The sequence below is a fragment of the Neoarius graeffei genome, chromosome 15 (assembly GCF_027579695.1).
Source record: "Neoarius graeffei isolate fNeoGra1 chromosome 15, fNeoGra1.pri, whole genome shotgun sequence".
NCBI lineage: Eukaryota > Metazoa > Chordata > Actinopteri > Siluriformes > Ariidae > Neoarius > Neoarius graeffei.
In genome coordinates this window covers 9754223-9775168 of record NC_083583.1, presented here as the reverse complement: position 1 = coordinate 9775168, position 20946 = coordinate 9754223, and the positions used below count along the sequence as shown (strand labels likewise).

General features: G+C 41.4%; 3 protein-coding genes across 6 annotated transcripts in view; 2 read left to right on the top strand and 1 right to left on the bottom strand.

Moving 5' to 3' along the window:
• mrvi1 (murine retrovirus integration site 1 homolog) overlaps positions 1 to 3254 on the top strand; it is a 55697-nt gene extending 52443 nt beyond the window's left edge. For all 3 annotated transcript variants that reach the window (XM_060940838.1, XM_060940837.1, XM_060940839.1), the window contains one exon: positions 1594 to 3254. In XM_060940838.1, the coding sequence (XP_060796821.1) occupies positions 1594 to 1834 (241 nt within the window). In that variant the 3' untranslated portion in view covers positions 1835 to 3254. The remainder of the gene's footprint in view (positions 1 to 1593) is intronic.
• A 6828-nt stretch (positions 3255 to 10082) lies between these two features.
• lyve1a (lymphatic vessel endothelial hyaluronic receptor 1a) lies at positions 10083 to 13844 on the top strand. The gene is made up of 6 exons (XM_060940836.1): positions 10083 to 10552; positions 11644 to 11809; positions 11898 to 12037; positions 12854 to 13078; positions 13182 to 13257; positions 13491 to 13844. Exons 1-6 carry the CDS (start codon positions 10471 to 10473, stop codon positions 13630 to 13632), a joined length of 831 nt encoding a protein of 276 aa, XP_060796819.1. The 5' UTR covers positions 10083 to 10470; the 3' UTR covers positions 13633 to 13844.
• A 536-nt stretch (positions 13845 to 14380) lies between these two features.
• ampd3a (adenosine monophosphate deaminase 3a) overlaps positions 14381 to 20946 on the bottom strand; it is a 101415-nt gene continuing 94849 nt past the window's right edge. The window contains exons 15-16 of one of the 2 annotated variants that reach the window (XM_060940835.1): positions 20722 to 20832; positions 14381 to 15269 (exon numbers count right to left, since the gene is read on the bottom strand). In XM_060940835.1, coding sequence (XP_060796818.1) covers positions 15096 to 15269; positions 20722 to 20832 — 285 coding nt within the window. In that variant the 3' untranslated portion in view covers positions 14381 to 15095. The remainder of the gene's footprint in view (positions 15270 to 20721; positions 20833 to 20946) is intronic. The other variant, XM_060940834.1, reaches the window with a different exon arrangement.

Genomic DNA, 20946 nt, shown 5'->3' with positions numbered 1-20946 from the left:
CTTTCTTGAAGTTAACAAGCCAAAAAACACCGCTACAGAGAAACCGCAAAGTCCTGAAGAGTTTCTTGTGGCAGAAATCATACTCAATACACAGCACTAACACTGGAGACTCCTTCCATAAATCTAAATAAACATCTCATCTCATCTCTAGCCGCTTTATCCTGTCCTACAGGGTCGCAGGCAAGCTGGAGCCTATCCCAGCTGACTACGGGCGAAAGGCGGGGTACACCCTGGACAAGTCGCCAGGTCATCACAGGGCTGACACATAGACACAGACAACCATTCACACTCACATTCACACCTACGCTCAATTTAGAGTCACCAGTTAACCTAACCTGCATGTCTTTGGACTGTGGGGGAAACCGGAGCACCCGGAGGAAACCCACGCGGACACGGGGAGAACATGCAAACTCCACACAGAAAGGCCCTCGCCGGCCACGGGGCTCGAACCCGGACCTTCTTGCTGTGAGGCGACAGCGCTAACCACTACACCACCGTGCCGCCCCTCTAAATAAACATCACAATATAAATGATTATACAGTTTTAATCCATTTATTATTAGTCTTCGATTATCTATTGTCCATCATACAAATCCCTCAGAATGAGTCGTTTCTCGTGTTGTATTCAAGACCAAGTCATGACCAAGACCAAAGTGTATCGAGATCAAGATGAGACCAAGACTTTGAGGGGTTGAGATCAAGTCAAGATCAAGACCAAGGCAGGGCGAGACTGAGTCAAGATCAGACCAGTGTGTGGGGGGGGGCAGTTGTTAACAGGAAGAAAAGTTTCAAATTAATAAAAAGTCATGTTATTGGGCGTGTTTGAAGCAGGAAATTTTACATCCGATCACAGTAACGATGTTAACAAATAAATCAGACAGTGCACAGGCAATGTAGTGAAATCCACACAGTTGGGGAAATAAAATCCAGAGTCTTTGATGTCGGAGACCGAGACGAGATTGAGTAAAAACGTGGTTGAAGCCAAGACGAGACCCAAGACCTTCAGAAAGTGGTCCTGAAACCAGTCTCGGGTACTACAGCACTAACATTTCTATAGAAACAGTAACGGATCTGAATAAGCGCGTTAATATAAACCTGTGCTATAAGCTGGAACTACTGAGCCATGCTGATTTAAAAAAAAAAAAAAAAAAAGATGAATAACTTCTGACCAATCAGATTTCAGAATTTAAGTCCTGTGGTATAAAGCGAACAAGATTTGAATTTCTGGCAAACAGTTTGTAAAACTATCATCATTGCGATAGTTAATGGCATTTAGCAGACTCTCTTATCCAGAGCGACGTACAGCATACCCAGAGAAGCCTAGGAAGCAGTTGGGGGTTAGGTGCCTGGTTCAAGCACACTTCAGCCATTCCTGCTGGTCCAGGGAATCAAACCGGCAACCTTTTGGTCCCAAAGCTGCTTCTCTAACCATTATGCCATGGCTCGCCCCAATAGTGATGCTGGAGAGTCATTTTCAGCTCCAGCTTAGCAAATGTGGTGGTGGTGATGATTATGAGGTGGACCTGGCCATAAGAAATCCAGTTTTAGAAAACACAACCATCTCAACACGTTCATTTTATCTCTTCTTTGGCAGGTTTGATCGAATTCTGGAAGTCCTTGAACGAATGTGTCCAAAGATCTTCAGGAGGAACTGGATGCTATGGATTGCTCTTACATTGTTCTTAGTAGCATTCTTTGTAGTCAACCTCTTGAACTTCTTCAGCAACCTCTACGCCGATCACACAGACGCAACGGCAGAAAAGTCGTCCAACGTCCCGGACAAGAAGAAGCTTTTAGGACTGCACGTGGGATCGAAGAGTCCGAGTCCAGAGTAACACCAGACCTGCATGTTCAGAGACGGTCCGAGGAGTTGATTAACTTGAACTTTGAAACCTTAATCGTGTCACGAGGAGCCAAATAACTTTAATTTAAAGCTGTTTTGTTGAAAGAAATGGAAGTGGGCAAAATTGCAACAAATTCTATTGCATCAGAAATGCTTGTAAGATTTTATATATATAGTTTGTTACATTTAATGAGATTGAGATTACGTTACCACTCGGATCTTACTATTTTATTCTCAGGTTTGAGAGATGAAGTGTTTTGTTGAGAAACTAAGTACACTATTTAAGCGCTTTAATCTTTTGGTATAGGTTATGAAATTCATCGCTGATGTCCGTCTTCACCGTCTGATCTCATCTGGCATGCTGAGGTAGCTTTGGAGTGCAATATTTGTGCAACGTGATAGATTTCGGAAGGGTATTTTTATTTTTTTCCCCCTAGAAATCACAAAGTCCTTACTTGTTCCTTAGCACCAGAGTTTTGCCATCGTTTTAGATCATCAATGTTCACGTGTGTTAATGGTTTGTGCCACTCCACTCCTTTTAATAAAAGCTCCAGCAATTTCACACAGGGTCATGAAACGCAGTACGTGCCACAATCTTTTTTTTTTTTTAATTTAGACTAACCAGTGAGATTCTATACCTGTACGAAGGTACAGTACGCTACATCATTGAGAATCTCAAATGGCTCTAACGCCAGCACTGCTGCAATGCTGTTCAAGGAAAATAATCAACGATGGTGTGGTGTGATGAAGCAGATTTACAGTTTTCCTTGCTAAAGTTGATTATTTTTCCAATAACAGCCTGTCCGGAAGTAGTGGTGTGTTGTATTCCTTTTATTTATTAACAAACATGTCATTACTTTTTATCCGTTTATAGCTACATTCTAATGTTCTGGAGCACGTGTGAAAAAGTCTTAGCATTTATGTTATAGCAGTTATAATCATTCTTTCACCAGCCTCCTTTTTTTCCCCTTCTCTTAAAATCAAGTTGGTGAAAAAGCACAAAACGTAACATCCTCCCCTCTCTCTCTCTCTCTCCCCTGGAGGCTTTTCAGCATCAGAATTTACAGCTTTAACGCCTGGTCCCACAATACCGATAACTACAACTATAACGCCAACTATAAATAAATAAATCAGTCCCCTGCAGTTTGTGTTTGGTGGTCACACCAGACCGATAACGATACCTATAGCCCAGGCCTGGGTTTATCCGTATCGGTGAGATTGCTTCTGAAGCTTTTTTTTTCCCCCCCCTTTCCTTTCCTCCAGACCTGGACCTGATCTGATAAAACATCTGACCAATCAGCTAATTGTCTGTGTGACGACGTCTGAGCACGTGCTATTTTTCCCCGGGCATCTTTGTACATCCTTGTTGCATCATGAAGTCACGGAAAATAAAAAAATATATATAATACAAAGCACGGATCTTTTATTCACTGATGTGATTTTTCTGTGAAATATCAATAGTAAATTAATAAAGTAAACATATAAACGCAGGCAAGATGTTTTCATTAAAATTTCGGCAGTCCAAACATTTGTTTTAGACTTCTGATTTTTTTTTTTTTTTATCCGTGATGCATCATCCGTATGAAATCTGTAATATACTGAAACATCCATGACCAATCCGTAAATTATTAGCATCCGTATTAAAATCCGTAACCGCTCTGTATTATATCAGTCACCGGAGTGTGTACATGGGTTGTTTTGAAATCCAAGCTGTACCTGGAATAATGTGCTACTATTTGGAAAAACTTCCAAGACTATTCCTAAGTTGCATGCGTGTATTTCCCGGAGTGGCAGCACCAACTGGGATTATAGTTGTGGTGTGACTCTTCCAGAGTCCAGAGCATTTTTTAACATGGTCTCCCAGTGGCCAGATTTGGTCTCCTAGTCAATGCCAAACCAGCTTCACTGGGAGACCAAATTTTAAACCAAGTTATGTCTTATCATTTGGTTCAATCAGTTGCAATTAATTAACCAAGTACCACGTAAGTATACATTTAACAAGGAAAACGAAGATCTATGTTATAAGATATACACACAAGATCATGTTGGTTAAGAAAAACAAAACTAAAATTTGGTTACTGAGATGGCTGATGTCAGAATCCGATGTCATTACTGTGTAACTTTGAGTGTCTTTGACATAACATTTGTGCTTGGTAATTGCTCTTGATAGCTGTGTAGTCACTGTAGTGTGTTTGTCTATATGGTGATTGGTGAACCATTTTGCATCACAGAATATGCCGCAGCGGTGCAGCCGCATGGACTCTGGGGCCTGTGATTGTATTGCCCGGACCAGTTGGTCTCCTAGTGGAAAATCCTTAAAAAAAAAAAATGCTCAGCTCCAGACTGGAACTAAATTCAGGCAGAGGGAGAGTCAGAGTTGGAGTTATCGGTGTTGTGGGACCGGGCCCTTAACCTTATACTTTTTATCCATTTATAGTTGCATTTAATGCTGCAGAAACATTTTGTTGCATCATTTCACCATTAATATAATTGCGCTGGGGGCGGCACGGTGGTGTAGTGGTTAACGCTGTCACCTCACAGCAAGAAGGTCCGGGTTCGAGCCCCGTGGCCGGCGAGGGCCTTTCTGTGCGGAGTTTGCATGTTCTCCCCGTGTCCGCGTGGGTTTCCTCCGGGTGCTCCGGTTTCCCCCACAGTCCAAAGACATGCAGGTTAGGCTAACTGGTGACTCTAAATTGACCGTAGGTGTGAGTGTGAATGGTTGTCTGTGTCTATATGTCAGTCCTGTGATGTAGAGGTCTGCGCAGGTCGGATTTTTCAGTCCTGCGCCCGCATTGTGCAGTCCCGCCTGCGCCCGCAAAGAATTATGATTTTCAGTCCTGCTCCCGCCCGCGCCCACAAAAAAATTATGATTTTCAGTCCCACTCCCGCCCGAGCCTGCCATATTTTGTCCCGCTCCCGCCCGCAAATCCCGCATGATGCAGACGTTCGCGTTATTTCTCAGGAAAGTTCTTGTCTTGACACAGCGTGATGGTGCCCCGCCCTTACTTTGAGTGGATTTGAGCATAAATATCTACAGCTCACGTTCACGTTTATTATTTACCTTGTTTCTGAATTCAGCATGTAGTGTCTCTAATAATAATAATAATAATAATTAGTGCTGTCAAACGATTAAAATATTTAATCGCGAATCGCACATTTTTATCACATGAGAAGCCATTGTAATTCTCTGATCAGCATAAAAAAGTGAATGGGCTTGCTTTGTACCAATGGTGATTTTTTTTGTTTGTTTGTTTTATTGCAAAGCAGAGCTAGTAAGTGAATTGATTTACTGCTTGAGTTAGTCTACAACTCTAATCAGAGAGACAGGTTACACAGTGACGGTAGGCTTGACTCAATGCTATCCCAGAAATCCTTCCTGTAATATGTAAATTTGGCCGCCTCTGATTGGACAGCCAAATTTGCATATTACAGGAAGGATTTCTGGGATAGCATTGAGTCAAGCCTACCGTCACTGTGTAACCTGTCTCTCTGATTAGAGTTGTAGACTAACGCAAGCAGTAAATCACTTCACTCATGGTTCTCTTGCTAGCTGGGTGTGAACTGCGAGTTATTAGAGTGATCAAAGGATTTCCCATTAGGGTGATCAATGGCAAATTTAAGATGCCATTCCTCACTCAATCTGGCAATCTGACTCTCTCTGTAAATTTAGGCATCTTAAAATGTTTTTATTAATGCCAAATAAAATATCCAGCACAAATTATATATGATAGACATAAATTAATAATTTATAAATTTTATTTCAAACACATTTTTAGTTAGCGGGACTGCAGCTTATCACCGCTCCCGCCCGCGCCGCATATGTGCGCTCCCACCCACGCGCGCATATGTGCACTTCCAGTCCTGCCCGCGCCCGCAATGAGCTTTCAAAATTTGTCCCGCACCACACTGCTTTGCGGCGGGTCCCGCGGGTCCCGTGGGACTCCCGCGGGAGTGCAGGGCTCTACTGTGATGACCTGGCGACTTGTCCAGGGTGTACCCCGCCTTTCGCCCGTAGTCAGCTGGGATAGGCTCCAGCTTGCCTGCGACCCTGTAGAACAGGATAAAGCGGCCAGAGATGATATGAGATAATTGCGCTGTTGCTGTTTGGGTTGCTGTTATAGGAAATTAATCAACACCACTTGAGAAATTGAAATTTCAACATATCAGGTGTAGTAAATACAAGGGGATAGTAAATATGCTAATATTGGGTTGTACAGTTATTGTACTTAATACTGATGCATCCATATTTATTATAACAAATGTAACGCAGTATAACTGATCAACTTGAATTATTTTAAGTTGGGGTTTTTTGCCATGATGAGGTGATTTTTATGCAAACCTCAGCAGGGAAGAAAAGTGCACAGTTTATTCCGATAGAAAAACTGCTGACTTGCTGATGATGGCTCAGTTTTCCTGTGTCCCTGCGTCATTTCCCCGTCGTTGAAATGATGCGTGTGTGGATGTTTTGCTGGAAGCAGGCTGTGTCAATGAAGGATCACAGGAAGTTTAAAGAACATTTTGCTTGTTAAAGAGAACATGGGGTTTTTTGGGGGTTTTTTTAAAAATGTTTTATTAACCTAATCTCTGTCCACTGTGTGAGATTCCCGTAGGCAACGGCTTTTTGACATTTCACTGAGAAAAGGATATTTCCACAAAAGCCACTTGCATAATGGAAATCAAGGGCACGTGTTGAACTGTGGAAATATTCAAAACCTTAACCTTAGGTTCACACTAGCACAGTATTGGGCCCTAATACGAAGATCGGGAATGTCGAACAGGCCTCGTAGTGCGACATGATCAAAATATCAAAGTATCTGGGGAATGCCAACACCCTGTCGAAAAAGTCTAGAATGCCAGGAATTTATTTATTGATTGATTTATTTAATTTATTTTTTCCGCCTAGTTTGACAACTCCTCCTACAATGTGTTTCTTGGCATGCTTTCTATCACCTATCCATCCGTTATCCATAACTGCCGTGCAGGGTCGCGAGCAAGCTGGAGCCTGTCCCATCTGACTATGGGCGAGAGGCGGGGTACACCCTGGACAAGGCGGCAGATCATTGCAGTGCTGACACGTAGAAAAATACAACCATTCAGACCTACAGTCGATTTAGAGCCACCAATTAACCTAACCTGCATGCATTTGGACTGTGAGGGAAACTGGAGCACCCGGAGGAAACCCACACAGATACGGGGAGAACATTCAAACTCCACACAGAAAGGCCTTCGTCGGCCGCTGGGCTCGAACCCAGGACCCTCTTGCTGTGAGGCGACAGTGCTAACCACTACACCACCATGCTGCTGCTTTCTATAGCCATGATCGACACAATTTCTTGACCCTCTTCCCCAGCGACACGCCAAAACACCAACGATGATTGGTCAGGGTCAAACTTGTAGTGTTGTCCGTCTCCTGACCAAAACACAGCATGAATTTATGCCACTATGATCACCTCATCTGACCTGGTGACCATTTGAGACAAATATCGTGTAGCCTGATCTCACGTTAGTTTCTCTAGTGGCTGTATAACGACCCAAACACAATGAAAAACAAACAGGATGGTTGGTAGGTTTTTTTTTTTATGTTACGTGCTTGGTTTTTCCCTAGCTTCGAGCGCTCACCTGACGATCTCTGCTACTTCCTTCCAAGCTTTATTTACATCTATACACATGTTGTATATGACAGGATAAGACAGAAACCACAGTTATTGTTGTGTATTAAACAGTCAGTGGGCACTAATCACAGTCAGGAACTAAATTTTAAGCCCGTTTTTTAGATTTCTCACTTCAGAGCTGCGTATATGTTTTGCATAGAATTGAAAACCTTATTACAGTGACAGTTTTTGTTCTCTGTACGTATATTTTATATACGTGTCAAATACAATGCCGTGATTTCATAGGCGTGACCGATCATTTTTTATTTATTTATTTTAAATTCTGTGCAAATGAATTATGATGAGCAAAGGTTAAAAATTGACTGAAATGATTCCTCAGACCTGGCCTGTGTGGTCTGATGTTTCTGTAACTAGTTCCTACTTGCAATTAGTTTCATTTTTGTTTATTGCACTAAAAATGAAAGAACAACTTAGAACCATGGTTTCATCTTATCCTATTATATGACCTTTCCTTAAAGCTAGACGGCCTTTCAATTTCATAAAATCGGTGGAATTTAAGTCCCTCTGAAATGTGCTCAGTGTGATGTGTTATTTACCAGCTGGGAGGGCCGTATGGTGAAATACCGTGACCGAGGGCTTGAAAGTACTGAGCGAGGCCCTCTGGGCCGAGGTCAGTATTTAAGGCCGAGGTCACGGTATTTCACCATACGGACCGACCTTAAGCTGGTAAATAATATATTTATTTTTTTCTTTACCAAATTCTAACAGAAAACGAGAGCGCCCGAAAGGGAAAACCGAGCCGAGCCGCCATTTTGAATCCTCATTCACGGCTGTAATGCAAATGGCTTCCTCCTCGGTATACAAGTGCACTTCCATGGCAGGGAAAAAAAAAAACTACATTTTGCCGCCTATGTAGTCCCCTATTTATACAAAATTGAGTCAGTCATTCAGGATTCAGCCATGTTTTTGCTCGGCGTTAGCAAGTTACAGGTTTTAGCTTTCTCCTGAAATGTTTTCTTTTATTTCTTCTTCCTCAGGGTAGTAAAACTCGCTTTCGCTGTGAACACTGTCGTTATCGCTATCCATGCTGTAAAATTAATGCTATTATGCTGAGAAATGCTGGCAAAAATTAAGATTTTTGATAAAAATCTTATAAATAAATCTTATAAAAAAGATAAATGTTGACAAAAATTGCTACTATGTTTGTTGTTGTGAACGAGCGAGTCGCCAGAGGTCCGTAACTGGGGTCTGTACTGTAGGATACAGACCTGTTCGCCAGCCAATCAGAGCGCAGGATTTGATGAACTGCACCGCGAAAAAAAAAGTTTATTTCTGCAATATCTCACAAAATATCAGGCCATTCTGCGGCCAGGAAGTTATTTAATTTGAGGGGATTAAAGCAAATAACGTGCATGAAATCACTCACTTTGTGCAGTCAAGCAGACAGAGGAAGACTGTGCGTGTGCGCAGGTTTCCCTTTGAGCGTGCACTGACCGTTCCATCATTCTGTCGCTAAACGAACAGCTGATCACACCGAGGTGCTCGCTGAGCGCCGATATTTATTAGTTTGGTCCTGCGTTTCCTTTCCTTCGTATATAACATAACGTCTTTTCTTCTCGCTTTCTGTTACTGCAGTCGGTCTTTCACGTTTCATTCGCACACTCACTCATGTCTTCCATTTTTCTCTCGTGTTTGAAATTTGTATCCCACAATGCCTTGCGCAAACAGGGAAAGCCCACCATGTGATGGTGCATGACGTAGTATCTTGTATTGGTTCATGGTGAAGCAGGAAAAAATAGCGGAGAATTTAGGGCCACGTGGAGATAAATTCATTAATTGTTCTATAAAAAAACCTAATAAAATTGGAAGTCTGCGATTTGAATTCAGTAGCTTTCGGTCGCTAAACAAAAATAACTGGGTGTCAGGAATTTTTTTATGACCTACACTTGAAAAATCTGAAAGGCAGTACAGCTTTAATATATGTACAGATACATTTACGAAGGAAGTAGAAGACTGTAAGTGTACGTAGCGAGTACAATTGATGTGTTTTGGATTACGCAAATTAGCAAACAGATTTTCACTTTGATTTAGTGTGGTATTTAGTTAGTATTTTGCTAGTTAGCTTTAGAAGCATTTACACTTGGACTATAACTATTTCTCATCAGGACCACACCCATGAGAGACAAGTGACTCGTCATTCGCTGGGAGGGTTCTTGCATGAGCCGAGGATGGAGACGGATATGAGCAAGCAATACAATAAAAAGTAGTTCCGGTTACTTTACAATTTCCTGAAGTTTTGTGGTATTTATACGCCATTCGAGCTACTCAACTCTACTGGTCACTACAGCAAAAGTGGTTCCTTCTCCATATGAAGGACCAGTTCTACGTTTGTTTATTTATGGAGTTCGATAATTCTTCTTAGACTTCCTTCACTTTGAGTTTGCAGTAAGTAAATTTTCTGGTTGGGTTTTTTTTTTAAAGGGAAACGTGTACTGTAGATAATGATTACGTTAAAAAAAAATGCAAGAATATTGCATTAATCGACCTTAGAACCAAAGCTAAAACAAATGTTCCTGATAGACGACAAAATTGCATATCCAGCATTTCAGACTGGTCTTATGGGAACGCTTCAAAGACTTGTTTATTCTCGAAGGCTCCCAAAGAGTCTGTCAAGCTTATGGGGTGCCAATATTTAAAATCACATATTACTCGAAGTGTGAAGCTTACGGAAGCTGGTCATGTTTAAGCGTGGGGTCGGTTACCAGTGAGCCGTCGCTGCTCGGCCGTGGTTCCCTCCTGTTCTCATCAGAGATGCTGCCCATTTCCTTCCGTTTCCTCTTCCTCCGGCACCGTGACCTCACCCTGACACGCTGCACAGGGGCATTTGTGAAATAACCGCCCCTTCTATCTCCCGCCCCGCTACCCCAGGGGAGATCCGTGCTCTATAACTCCTGGAGACACACTCGTCAGTCCACGGCCCGTCTCTGAGCGCTGACAGAGGAGAGACTCATCGACCATGGCAAACACCGGGATGCTGTTGCTTCTCTTGGCTCATTTCATCACATCTGCTCTGCTTATTGATGTCACAAAGATCAGAGGTACACTTCTTTCACGTGCATGCTGGCTTGGAACGAAATGGCATTCTTCTTTTAAATTTTGTAAAGAATTTCAAATTTAATATTGTGATTATTGACTGCTTTGCTGTAATTAAACGGCTCACACTGGTGTTGAATTTCTCCGTAAATCTATTTCAAAGAAAAAAGCGTCAATGCTTGGAGAAAAAGTTCTGTGGAACCTGGAACTGTTTCTGAAATTGAAATTCTTTGTTGTAGGGGTTTTTGTAGCTGTTAATCGTTCTCTCAAAAGTTTACTCTTCCAAAAAAAAAAAAAAGTGTTCGAACCCTAACAGCATATTTCTTGGTTTTTCTCTCTCAAGAAAGGTTTTAAAACTAGGAACCCTTAACCTTCTCAATAGTCTTGGGAACCTTCTCTGAAGCTAAAATTCATTGTTGTAGGATTTTTGTTTTTTAAGCCTTTCATGGTTCTCCCAGATTGGAGGGGGGGGGACTAGAACCTTGACAGGTTTTTTTTTGCCCCTTTCTCTCCCTCTCTTAAGGAACTTTTGAAGGTTCTACATGGGTTCCTTTTTAATTTTCAAGTAGATCCCCTTCAGAAAGCTTGGCACCCTTAAAGCTTGGCACCAGCTTTCTAAAGGGGTTCTGCTTGAGAACCTTCTCTGAAACCCGTGTAGATTTTATAGCTTTTGTAGGTTCTCTGATGTACCAAGGAGAAAAAAGTTGCTTGTCCATAATTTTTCGGTTCTCTCTGACCTTTTAACGGTGTCTTTTTGTGGAGAGTGTTTCAAGTAGAACCCATCGAGAAGGCTAAGAACCTTTTGGGGAGAAAAAAGTGAGTTTTGGGTTCCAGATTAGTTTTGAAAGACTCAAACTGTCACCATGTAGTACACCTTGTAGGATGTTGGTTCTTAGGCTGAGGACCCCCAAGTTTGAGAACCGCTAGCTGCCCTTCACTTTGTACACTTATTCAAAATAAAGTAAGTTTTGGAAGAGTTGAAGGTTCTTGGCTTTCTGAAGGGATTCTGCTTGAAAGATTAATGACGCTAAATCATGATCATTGTTTTTCCATTTGTGCACTCCTTCGCTGATTTTTGTTTATTCCCTTTAAACAGTTTACCCCAAACACGGCAGTGTGTATGGCGTGTTCCACGCATCGCTGTCCAGTGGTTACGCCTTCAAGGCGTCTGAAGCGAGAGACGTGTGCGAGCAGCTTGGTGTCGCCATCGCAGACAAAGCGCAGGTGGAAAAAGCTCGTGCACATGGCTTCGAGACGTGCAAGTATGACCTATGATGAATTCAGTACAGTTTGCATGAATAATTTACTGTAACGTGACCCTCTCACGCACGTCTCTGTCTCTCTCTGCAGGTTCGGCTGGATCGATGAACAGGTCGCCATTATTCCCAGAATCCAAGCCAAAGAGTCCTGTGGTCAAGGCAGAGTTGGAATCATTACCTGGCGCGCCTCTCTCACCACTCCATTTGATGTCTTCTGTTTTAATTTAACAGGTAGCACATGACACACACTAGTTCTCAATGGTTATTGCAAAAGTATTGGCACCCCATGTCTATGAACCCTCTACTGTAAATTCGTGCTTGGCGTCTTGGTTGCTTCTCAGATTTTTATATGTTATAAATACGCACGATAATTAACGACATAAGGTTTGAAATCATGTGTAGTAACTTTCCTAATTGTATCAAGTTTAGTCATATGAAAATGATGCAAAAACATATATTTTGGAATGAGAAATTAACATAGTAAGGGGTTTTGGGTTTGAGGCAGGAGGTTTGTGGATAAATAGCTCAAAAATCTCCAATAAATCAACAGAAGAATCCAACTAGAAACACATTAGATATGTAATTATCATCATAAAGCTACACTTCATTTTCACTGCAGTCATCCAGTAAGCGTTTTTTTAATATATAAAGTTTTGTGCAACTCTTTTTTTTTTTTTTTCTACCAGCTTTTTCTGTCTTGCTTTATCAATCCTTTCTCCCTCTATCTCTCGGCATCATGTTAAAACAAGGCATGGTGTCCTCACAGCCTGGCGACTTGTCCAGGGTGTACCCCGCCTTTCGCCCGTAGTCAGCTGGGATAGGCTCCAGCTTGCCTGTGACCCTGTAGAACAGGATAAAGCGGCTACAGATAATGAGATGAGATGAGGTGAGGTGTCCTCACAGGAAATGGGAAACTTTTTAAACGTCAATTCAGCCAAAACTAATTTCCTCCCAGAACGTCACAGAAAATCAGTGGGCTGCGCTGGCATCTACCCAAACATTACCAAACATGTCCTGTGCATTAGTGACGGAATGATTTCATTACAGATTATGAAGCTCGCCTGAACACGGTGCAGGAAAATCCGAGCACCACCATCACACCTACAACTCGCACATCTGGAGTGGATCTGAAACAAGCAAAAACGGCTCGTTCGGCATCATGGGATGATCTGCGGTCCACTTCCTCCAGTCTTCCTGAGTCTGCGGACAAATTGGCTGCGAACAACCTGTCTGAATTGCAGGTTTTTAGCAACGTGAGCAATGCCATCGCAGGTGCTTTGCTTATTATTTATTTACTTACATACATGACCTGCTTTTATTAATTTGGTCTATAAACATCTGTAAGTGCAACATCTCTGAATCTCTGGTGTCCTAGTGGGCCTGATCGCGTTGGTCACGACCGTCTTTGCTTTCCTGGTGCTCGCTGTAGCTGCTGTCTGTTACTTCAAAAAGTAAGTCATGATCTAAACACGCCTTCCAAGAAAACCAATAAATCTGTTTTAGAAATAAATATCAGGACTGACCATTATGAAACCGTATCGATGCTGAAGCTTTATAAATGGTTGTTAGGGCACAGTTCTAGATCATCCTGTGCTATAAAATGTGATTTCCTTTAAATCTGATCAAATTATCCAGTTCTGATTGAGTGTCGGGGTGTTTTTTTTTTTTTTGTAAATCACTGTAGGAACAAAAGTCCGCAGAAAGGGAGCATAGAGACTGGAAAGGAGTCTCAGACTGAGCTGAAAAACCAACACAAAATGACGTCTTGTACGAATGACGCCAGCGTGACCATCAAGCCAGAGAATGAGAAAGGAGTGCCATCGTAACGCTCCGAATTCGACATGTGCTGGAATGGCGTCATGCAAATGTATTTATTTATTTGTTTAACTGAAATTTTTTTATATATATTCTCTTCTGCTTTTTTTTCCTTTTTGTATTATGTTCCTTTATATTTGTACAGTAGAACCATGTTTATGAATATTATTAAAACAAATGTAATTATCTTTGAAATAAATTTTTGTTTTTGGGTGCCAGTGGAGATGGTCCATTCCAGAATTATTGGCATACTTTTATTTTTTTTAAATGAATTTAAAAAAAAAAAAAAGGCCTCGTCTCCAATTTCGGAGTCCGAATGCAATTAATGCACAAGTCCAAGTCATCAGTGCTTAAAATTGAGGCACGAGTCAGACTTGAGTACTACAAGCCTGCGAAACACGAGGGGAAACTAACTACCCTTCTAGCACCCAAAAAACCCCCCGCTCTTCACCGAGAGGCTCTGAACCTTATTAAAATCCTGTCGTGCGAGTTGAAAAGCGTCTATATTCGCACCAACCTAACATTATAAAGCCACATGAAAGTGTTTTATACATGGTGTCCTCCAAAAGGCTCTGTTGGGACTTGGGTGCCAATACTTTTGAAACCAGCGGCCTGTATAAGAAAACAAGGTGTCGAAACAAATACACCGTTCCGGTATGTTTACACACACTATATGAAGGGGGCCAATACTTTTGGAGCACCACTTAGACAACTTTAAAAAGTTTCAGACTTGCTTTCCCTCCTAGAAAAAAGTTTATTCATCAGTTATAATAAAAGATAAATTTGCTTTTCTCTCCAGACTATTTCGGTATTAATACAAGAATAACATGCTATAGAGCGATCACGTATCATCTGTTTCTCTTAATATACATCATGTGCAATATTTTATGAGATTAATGGCTGCGAAGTTTTCAAGGTGTTGGATGAACATACAGCACATTAGCTACAAGGCTACGTTTTCAAGTTCTTCTAGAATCTTGTACATTCGATAAATGAGGTCTCGGGTTTATAGCTTCACTCAGCATTGTAGGGCTCTACAGCTCAGAACATTCTTCTACTGGTGAGAATCTCTGTGTGAGAGAGAGAGAGAGAGAGAATGTGAATGCACGTATTCTACATTCGAGACCACTATAAAAGCATACGCTACAGTTTAACGTTTCGAGTCACTTCTGTTGATAAAATATGACCGCCTCCACCAGGGGGCAGCATTGCATTGGCTTTCGACTACATCTCGTCAGTCCCTGATGCACTGAGCAGCACCTCCTCGGAGACGAACACGCGTTCAGACCTGAACTCACATGGAAGACTTGCAGTGTGGATTATAGTGAGGCAGGTTCACTCAAACAGCAGCGGTTACGTTATACCTGATGTCTTGTGTACAAGGCAGCATGCAAGTGTGTGTGTGTGTGTGTGTGTGTGTGTGTGTGTATGGCTACAGTCTCATGGCAGGGTGTGTGTGTGTGTGTCCCTCTGACTACATCTGTGAGGTCAGGGTCTCGGATTTCACCGCGTCCACCAGGAAGCTGAGCTCGTTACACAGCGTTTCGTATCTGTAGGCCATGCGGATCTGTGCCACGTTGGTGCGCCGGATGTCGTTCCCTTCAGGTCCGTCCTTTAAGTAGTCAGGACCGAGGAAGTGCTTTTTCTCCTGTTCAATAAGAAGAATAAATACAATATAAAATGCCTTCGGATTCACTAGATATGCTCCTCACTACACAGGGTATATTAATGGCTTTGTATACTCTCTCTCACACACACACACACACAATCCCTCTCTCTCATACACACTTTTACATATAGACGCATAGACTCACTTTTTTTTTTTTTTACACACTTTTACACACATCCTCGCACAGTCACACATGCATTCTCTCTCTCACACTCTCCCTCATGCTCATACACATGCACTTGCTCTTACACACTTACATATACAGTTAGGTCCATAAATATTTGGACAGAGGCAACATTTTTCTAATTTTGGTTCTGTACATTACCGCAATGAATTTTGAACAAAACAATTCAGATGCAGTTGAAGTTCAGACTTTCAGCTTTAATTCAGTGGGTTGAACAAAATGGTTGCATAAAAATGTGAGGAACTAAAGCATTTTTTTTTAAACACAATCCCTTCATTTCAGGGGCTCAAAAGTAATTGGACAAATTACATAATTGTAAATAAAATGTTCATTTCTAATACTTGGTTGAAAACCCTTTGTTGGCTATGACTGCCTGAAGTCTTGAACTCCTGGACATCACCAGACGCTGTGTTTCCTCCTTTTTAATGCTCTGCCAGGCCTTTACTGCAGCGGTTTGCAGTTGCTGTTTGTTTGTGGGCCTTTCTGTCTGAAGTTTAGTCTTTAACAAGTGAAATGCATGCTCAATTGGGTTGAGATCAGGTGACTGACTTGGTCATTCAAGAATATTCCACTTCTTTGCTTTAATAAACTCCTGGGTTGCTTTGGCTTTATGTTTTGGGTCATTGTCCATCTGTATTATGAAACGCCGACCAATCAGTCTGGCTGGATTTGAGCACACAGTACGTCTCTGAATACCTCAGAATTCATCCGGCTGCTTCTGTCCTGTGTCACATCATCAATAAACACTTTTGACCCAGTGCCACTGGCAGCCATGCATGCCCAAGCCATCGCACTGCCTCCGCCGTGTTTTACAGATGATGTGGTATGCTTTGGATCATGAGCTGTACCACGCCTTCGCCATACTTTTTTCTTTCCATCATTCTGGTAGAGGTTGATCTTGGTTTCATCTGTCCAAAGAATGTTCTTCCAGAACTGTGCTGGCTTTTTTAGATGTTTTTTAGCAAAGTCCAATCTAGCCTTTTTATTCTTGAGGCTTATGAGTGGCTTGCACCGTGCAGTGAACCCTCTGTATTTACTTTCATACAGTCTTCTCTTTATGGTAGATTTGGATATTGATACGCCTACCTCCTGGAGCGTGTTGTTCACTTGGTTGGCTGTTGTGAAGGGGTTTCTCTTCACCATGGAAATTATTCTGCGATCATCCACCACTGTTGTCTTCTGTGGGCGTCCAGGTCTTTTTGCATTGATGAATTCACCAGTGCTTTCTTTCTTTCTTTCTTTCTTTCTTTCTTTCTTTCTTTCTTTCTTTCTTTCTCAGGATGTACCAAACTGTAGATTTTGCCACTCCTAATATTTCTTGGATGGGTTTTTTTCTGGTTTCGCAGCTTAAGGATGGCTCGTTTCACCTGCATGGAGAGCTCCTTTGACCGCATGTTTTCTTCACAGCAAAATCTTCCAAATGCAAGCACCACACCTCAAATCAACTCCAGGCCTTTTATCTGCTTAATTGAGAATGACATAACGAAGGAATTGCCCGCACCTGCCCATGAAATAGCCTTTGAGTCAATTGTCCAATTACTTTTGGTCCCTTTAAAAACAGGGTGGCACATGTTAAGGAGCTGAAACTCCTAAACCCTTCATCCAATTTTAATGTGGATACCCTCAAATGAAAGCTGAAAGTCTGGACTTTATGTCCATGGCCATTATATAACTATAACTTGAATGTGTTTCAGTAAACAGGTTAAAAAAAAAAAATTGTGTCAGTGTCCAAATATATATGGACCTAACTGTATGCGCATACTCTCTCACACGTACTTTTACACACCCTCTCTCTCTCTCACACACACGTTTACACACATCCTCATGCCCGCGCACACACGCATTCTCTCTCTCTCACACACGCACTTGCTCTTACACACTTTTACATATCCCCGCATTCTCTCTCTCACACATTTTTTTATGCACGCATGCACTCTCTCTCACACACACGCGCTTTAGTTAGACAGTTTGATAAATTAATAGAAGTGTTGCTGATGTGCATTTTCTGTAGTAATTATACATAAATACTATACAAGGTATCCAAAGGCTCAGGAACCAGTGAGAGTTTTGTATTTATTTACTGATTTAAGGCTCCAGTGCACCGAGATCAAATCCCAAAAACATCCTCCTATTCACTCTGTCTGCTCACTACATGGGGCACGACAGTATCATTACAGTGTAATAAATGCACAATAAAACAGATTGAGATTCAGCCTCATGTTTGTCAACACTTTAAGGCTTTGTTTGGGTTTTTTTTTTAAATAGATTTTGTTAATTAACTGAGCATTTCCAAACATTAAAACGAGATGATGTAAGTGACATTTTCTTGCTTCTGGCAGCATGAGAAACATTCAAATAAGCAAATATTCTGAAAATTAGAACTGTATTTAAAAAAAAAAGGCGCCGCCAATCAATTTTGGATCATTCACTTGTTTTCCTATAACAGAACAATGTCTATTTTTATCCGTTTATAGTTGCATTTAATGCTGTAGCAAAAGCTGTTCCCTAATCAACCGATCCTTTTTCCTCTCTTGAATTTAATAAGACAAAAAAAAAAAATCCACACAAAGCAGAAGTTGATTTTCCTGTCACAGCACATCCTGAAGTGTTTATTCCTCCTATGCCACGCTGATTTGCCAACAATAATTGTGTGTAGCGCTTTTAACAGACATTGTCGCACAGCAGCTTTACATAAAAATAAAGACTAAACATGAGCTAATTTTATCCCAGATAAACTTAATATAAATTTATATTAATTAATTTAAAAACGTAATTTATTAATGAACAACATCATGCTTTTGAACCACTGATGGTTAACCTTTATGTTGTGGAATATTTTCACAAAACATTAGTTCTTGTTAAAGTCAAAAAGACAAAAAAAAAATAATAATTACCGTACAAGCAGAGTATTGACTGTTACAAAGCGCCGACACTGGAGACTCCTTCCATCAACGTTAAATAAATATCTCCTTACAGAAAAGGTCATTATGATTTTTTACCTTGTAATAGCAGTTTTGATAAACTTCTTTAGATTTTGATTATGCAGAGCCCATAGAAGTCCCTTTGTAAACTGTTGCTATAGAAACGATAACGTATGCAGAACGAGTGCGGAAATAATTATTATTATACATACAGGACACTTTTTCCATGGAATAAAATCGTGCTCTATTCCCTTCTGGTGGGTTTATTGATGGTGTGCAATATCATCATCATATCACTTATCCTCCGTGTATCGTATTACGCCGCTCTCCCTAATGGAGAGTGTGCAATATTGTTATAATATTGCACGTTGTCAAGACAACACGACGTCGGAGCTCATATGAAGATCCAATGACAAAACTTTTCTTCTGCGCATGCGCACGATTATTTCTTTGTCGGCTGGGAGAGAGAGAAGATGGGGTTAATCCAGGGCTTGGATTAAGCACGAAATAAATAAACTGAAACTAAAGACGCGCTAAACACCCGAAAGGCTACCAAAACTTCACTGGATATTCAAGCGTATTTACAAGAGAAAAACATACCAACGGACATCAAAAAACTGGAAAAGAGACACATCGGAGATGTAAAACTCCTGCGCTAGCGAGTGATTGCGACAGTTTGTACACAAACATGGCCGCGAGGTTTGCTTCAGTAAAATTGGAAGATTTAGAGAGAATTTTGAAAGAGAAAGACGCGCTGAACACCCGAAAGGCTACCAAAACTTCACTGGACATTCTTCACACATTTTTACGAGAGAGAAACTGGAAAAGCAACATGTCGGAGACGTAAAACTTCTGCGCTAGTGATTGACTGACAGTTTGTTCACAAAAAAGGACCGCGAGGTTTGCTTCATTAAAAGCGGAAGATTTAAAGAGACAGATACTGTATGCTGAACACCCGAAAGGCTACAAAAACTTCCCTGGATATTCTTCACGCGTTTAATCTTCCGCATTAAATACAGTATATGGAAAAACTGGAAAAGAGACACGTCGGAGATGTACAACTTCTGCGCTAGTGAGTGACTGTGATAGTTTGTACACAAACATGGCAGCGAGGTTTGCTTCAGTAAAAGCGGAAGATTTAAAGAAGCAGACGCGCTGAACACTCGAAAGGCTACAAAAACTTTGCTGGATATTCTTCATGCGTATTTACAAGAGAAAAACATACCAACGGACGTCGAAAAACTGGAAAAGAGAGCAACAGCGGAAATGTCGTCAAAGTTCTACTTGGAGGTGAAGAAAAGTGACGGAGACGTTTACAAGAGGGCTTCACTCGTGGACTTCACTCAGCAAAGCCCTTTTGTTTTGAACAACTGCAATGGAACAATTAACTACGACCAGAAGTAACTGTGAACTTGAACTGTCTCCCTGGATAGAGCTTGGATATAAGTTGGGTTGCTGTTCAGGCTTTTTGGACTTGTACCATTTTTACTGTTAGAACTTTGACTTTGTACAGCACATTGGATTGACAGAACATTGAATTACATTCGATCAGAATCAGCATTCAATATTGGTAAGTTCCCCCTGTTCTTAACTTTTTGTAAAATCTATAATTGTTCCATCGAATGTGTATGTATAATAATAATAATAATAATAATAATAATAATAGGGGCGGCACGGTGGTGTAGTGGTTAGCGCTGTCGCCTCACAGCAAGAAGGTCCTGGGTTCGAGCCCCGGGGCCGGCGAGGGCCTTTCTGTGTGGAGTTTGCATGTTCTCCCCGTGTCCGCGTGGGTTTCCTCCGGGTGCTCCGGTTTCCCCCACAGTCCAAAGACATGCAGGTTAGGTTAACTGGTGACTCTAAATTGACCGTAGGTATGAATGTGAGTGTGAATGGTTGTCTGTGTCTATGTGTCAGCCCTGTGATGACCTGGCGACTTGTCCAGGGTGTACCCCGCCTTTCGCCCGTAGTCAGCTGGGATAGGCTCCAGCTTGCCTGCGACCCTGTAGAAGGATAAAGCGGCTAGAGATAATGAGATGAGATGAGATAATAATAATACTGGCTGGCTTTTTTCGTGGTCTATCAGATATATTCCATTCAGCTACTCGTCTTTGACTTGTTCAATATCATACCAGCTCAACGCCAGCCAATATTACTTAATAAATCTGCGATTTGCCATCAAATATTAATCAGCACCTTCTGACCAATCAGAATGCAACAGGAATAAGAATAAAGGCCTACAAGACAGACCAAAGAATGTCACGGGTTATGATCTCTGTGCTTCCTTTTATTCGAGATCATTTCTCTTTAATAACTGCGAGGACGTTACCTGATGAGAGAGTCCACTCTGCAGGACGCTGTTTCGGGCGATTTCGCATAAATCACATGTGCTCAGCTTCCAGAGCTGAGCTGCAATAGCGTACTCCTCCATTAGGGCTTCCTAAAACACATCACAGTAACCTGAGTGAAGTTTTGGCACGGCTGCTGAGGATTCATTTCATCATTATACGACTATTAAATGACAACATGCAATCATATATTAAACAATTTATCT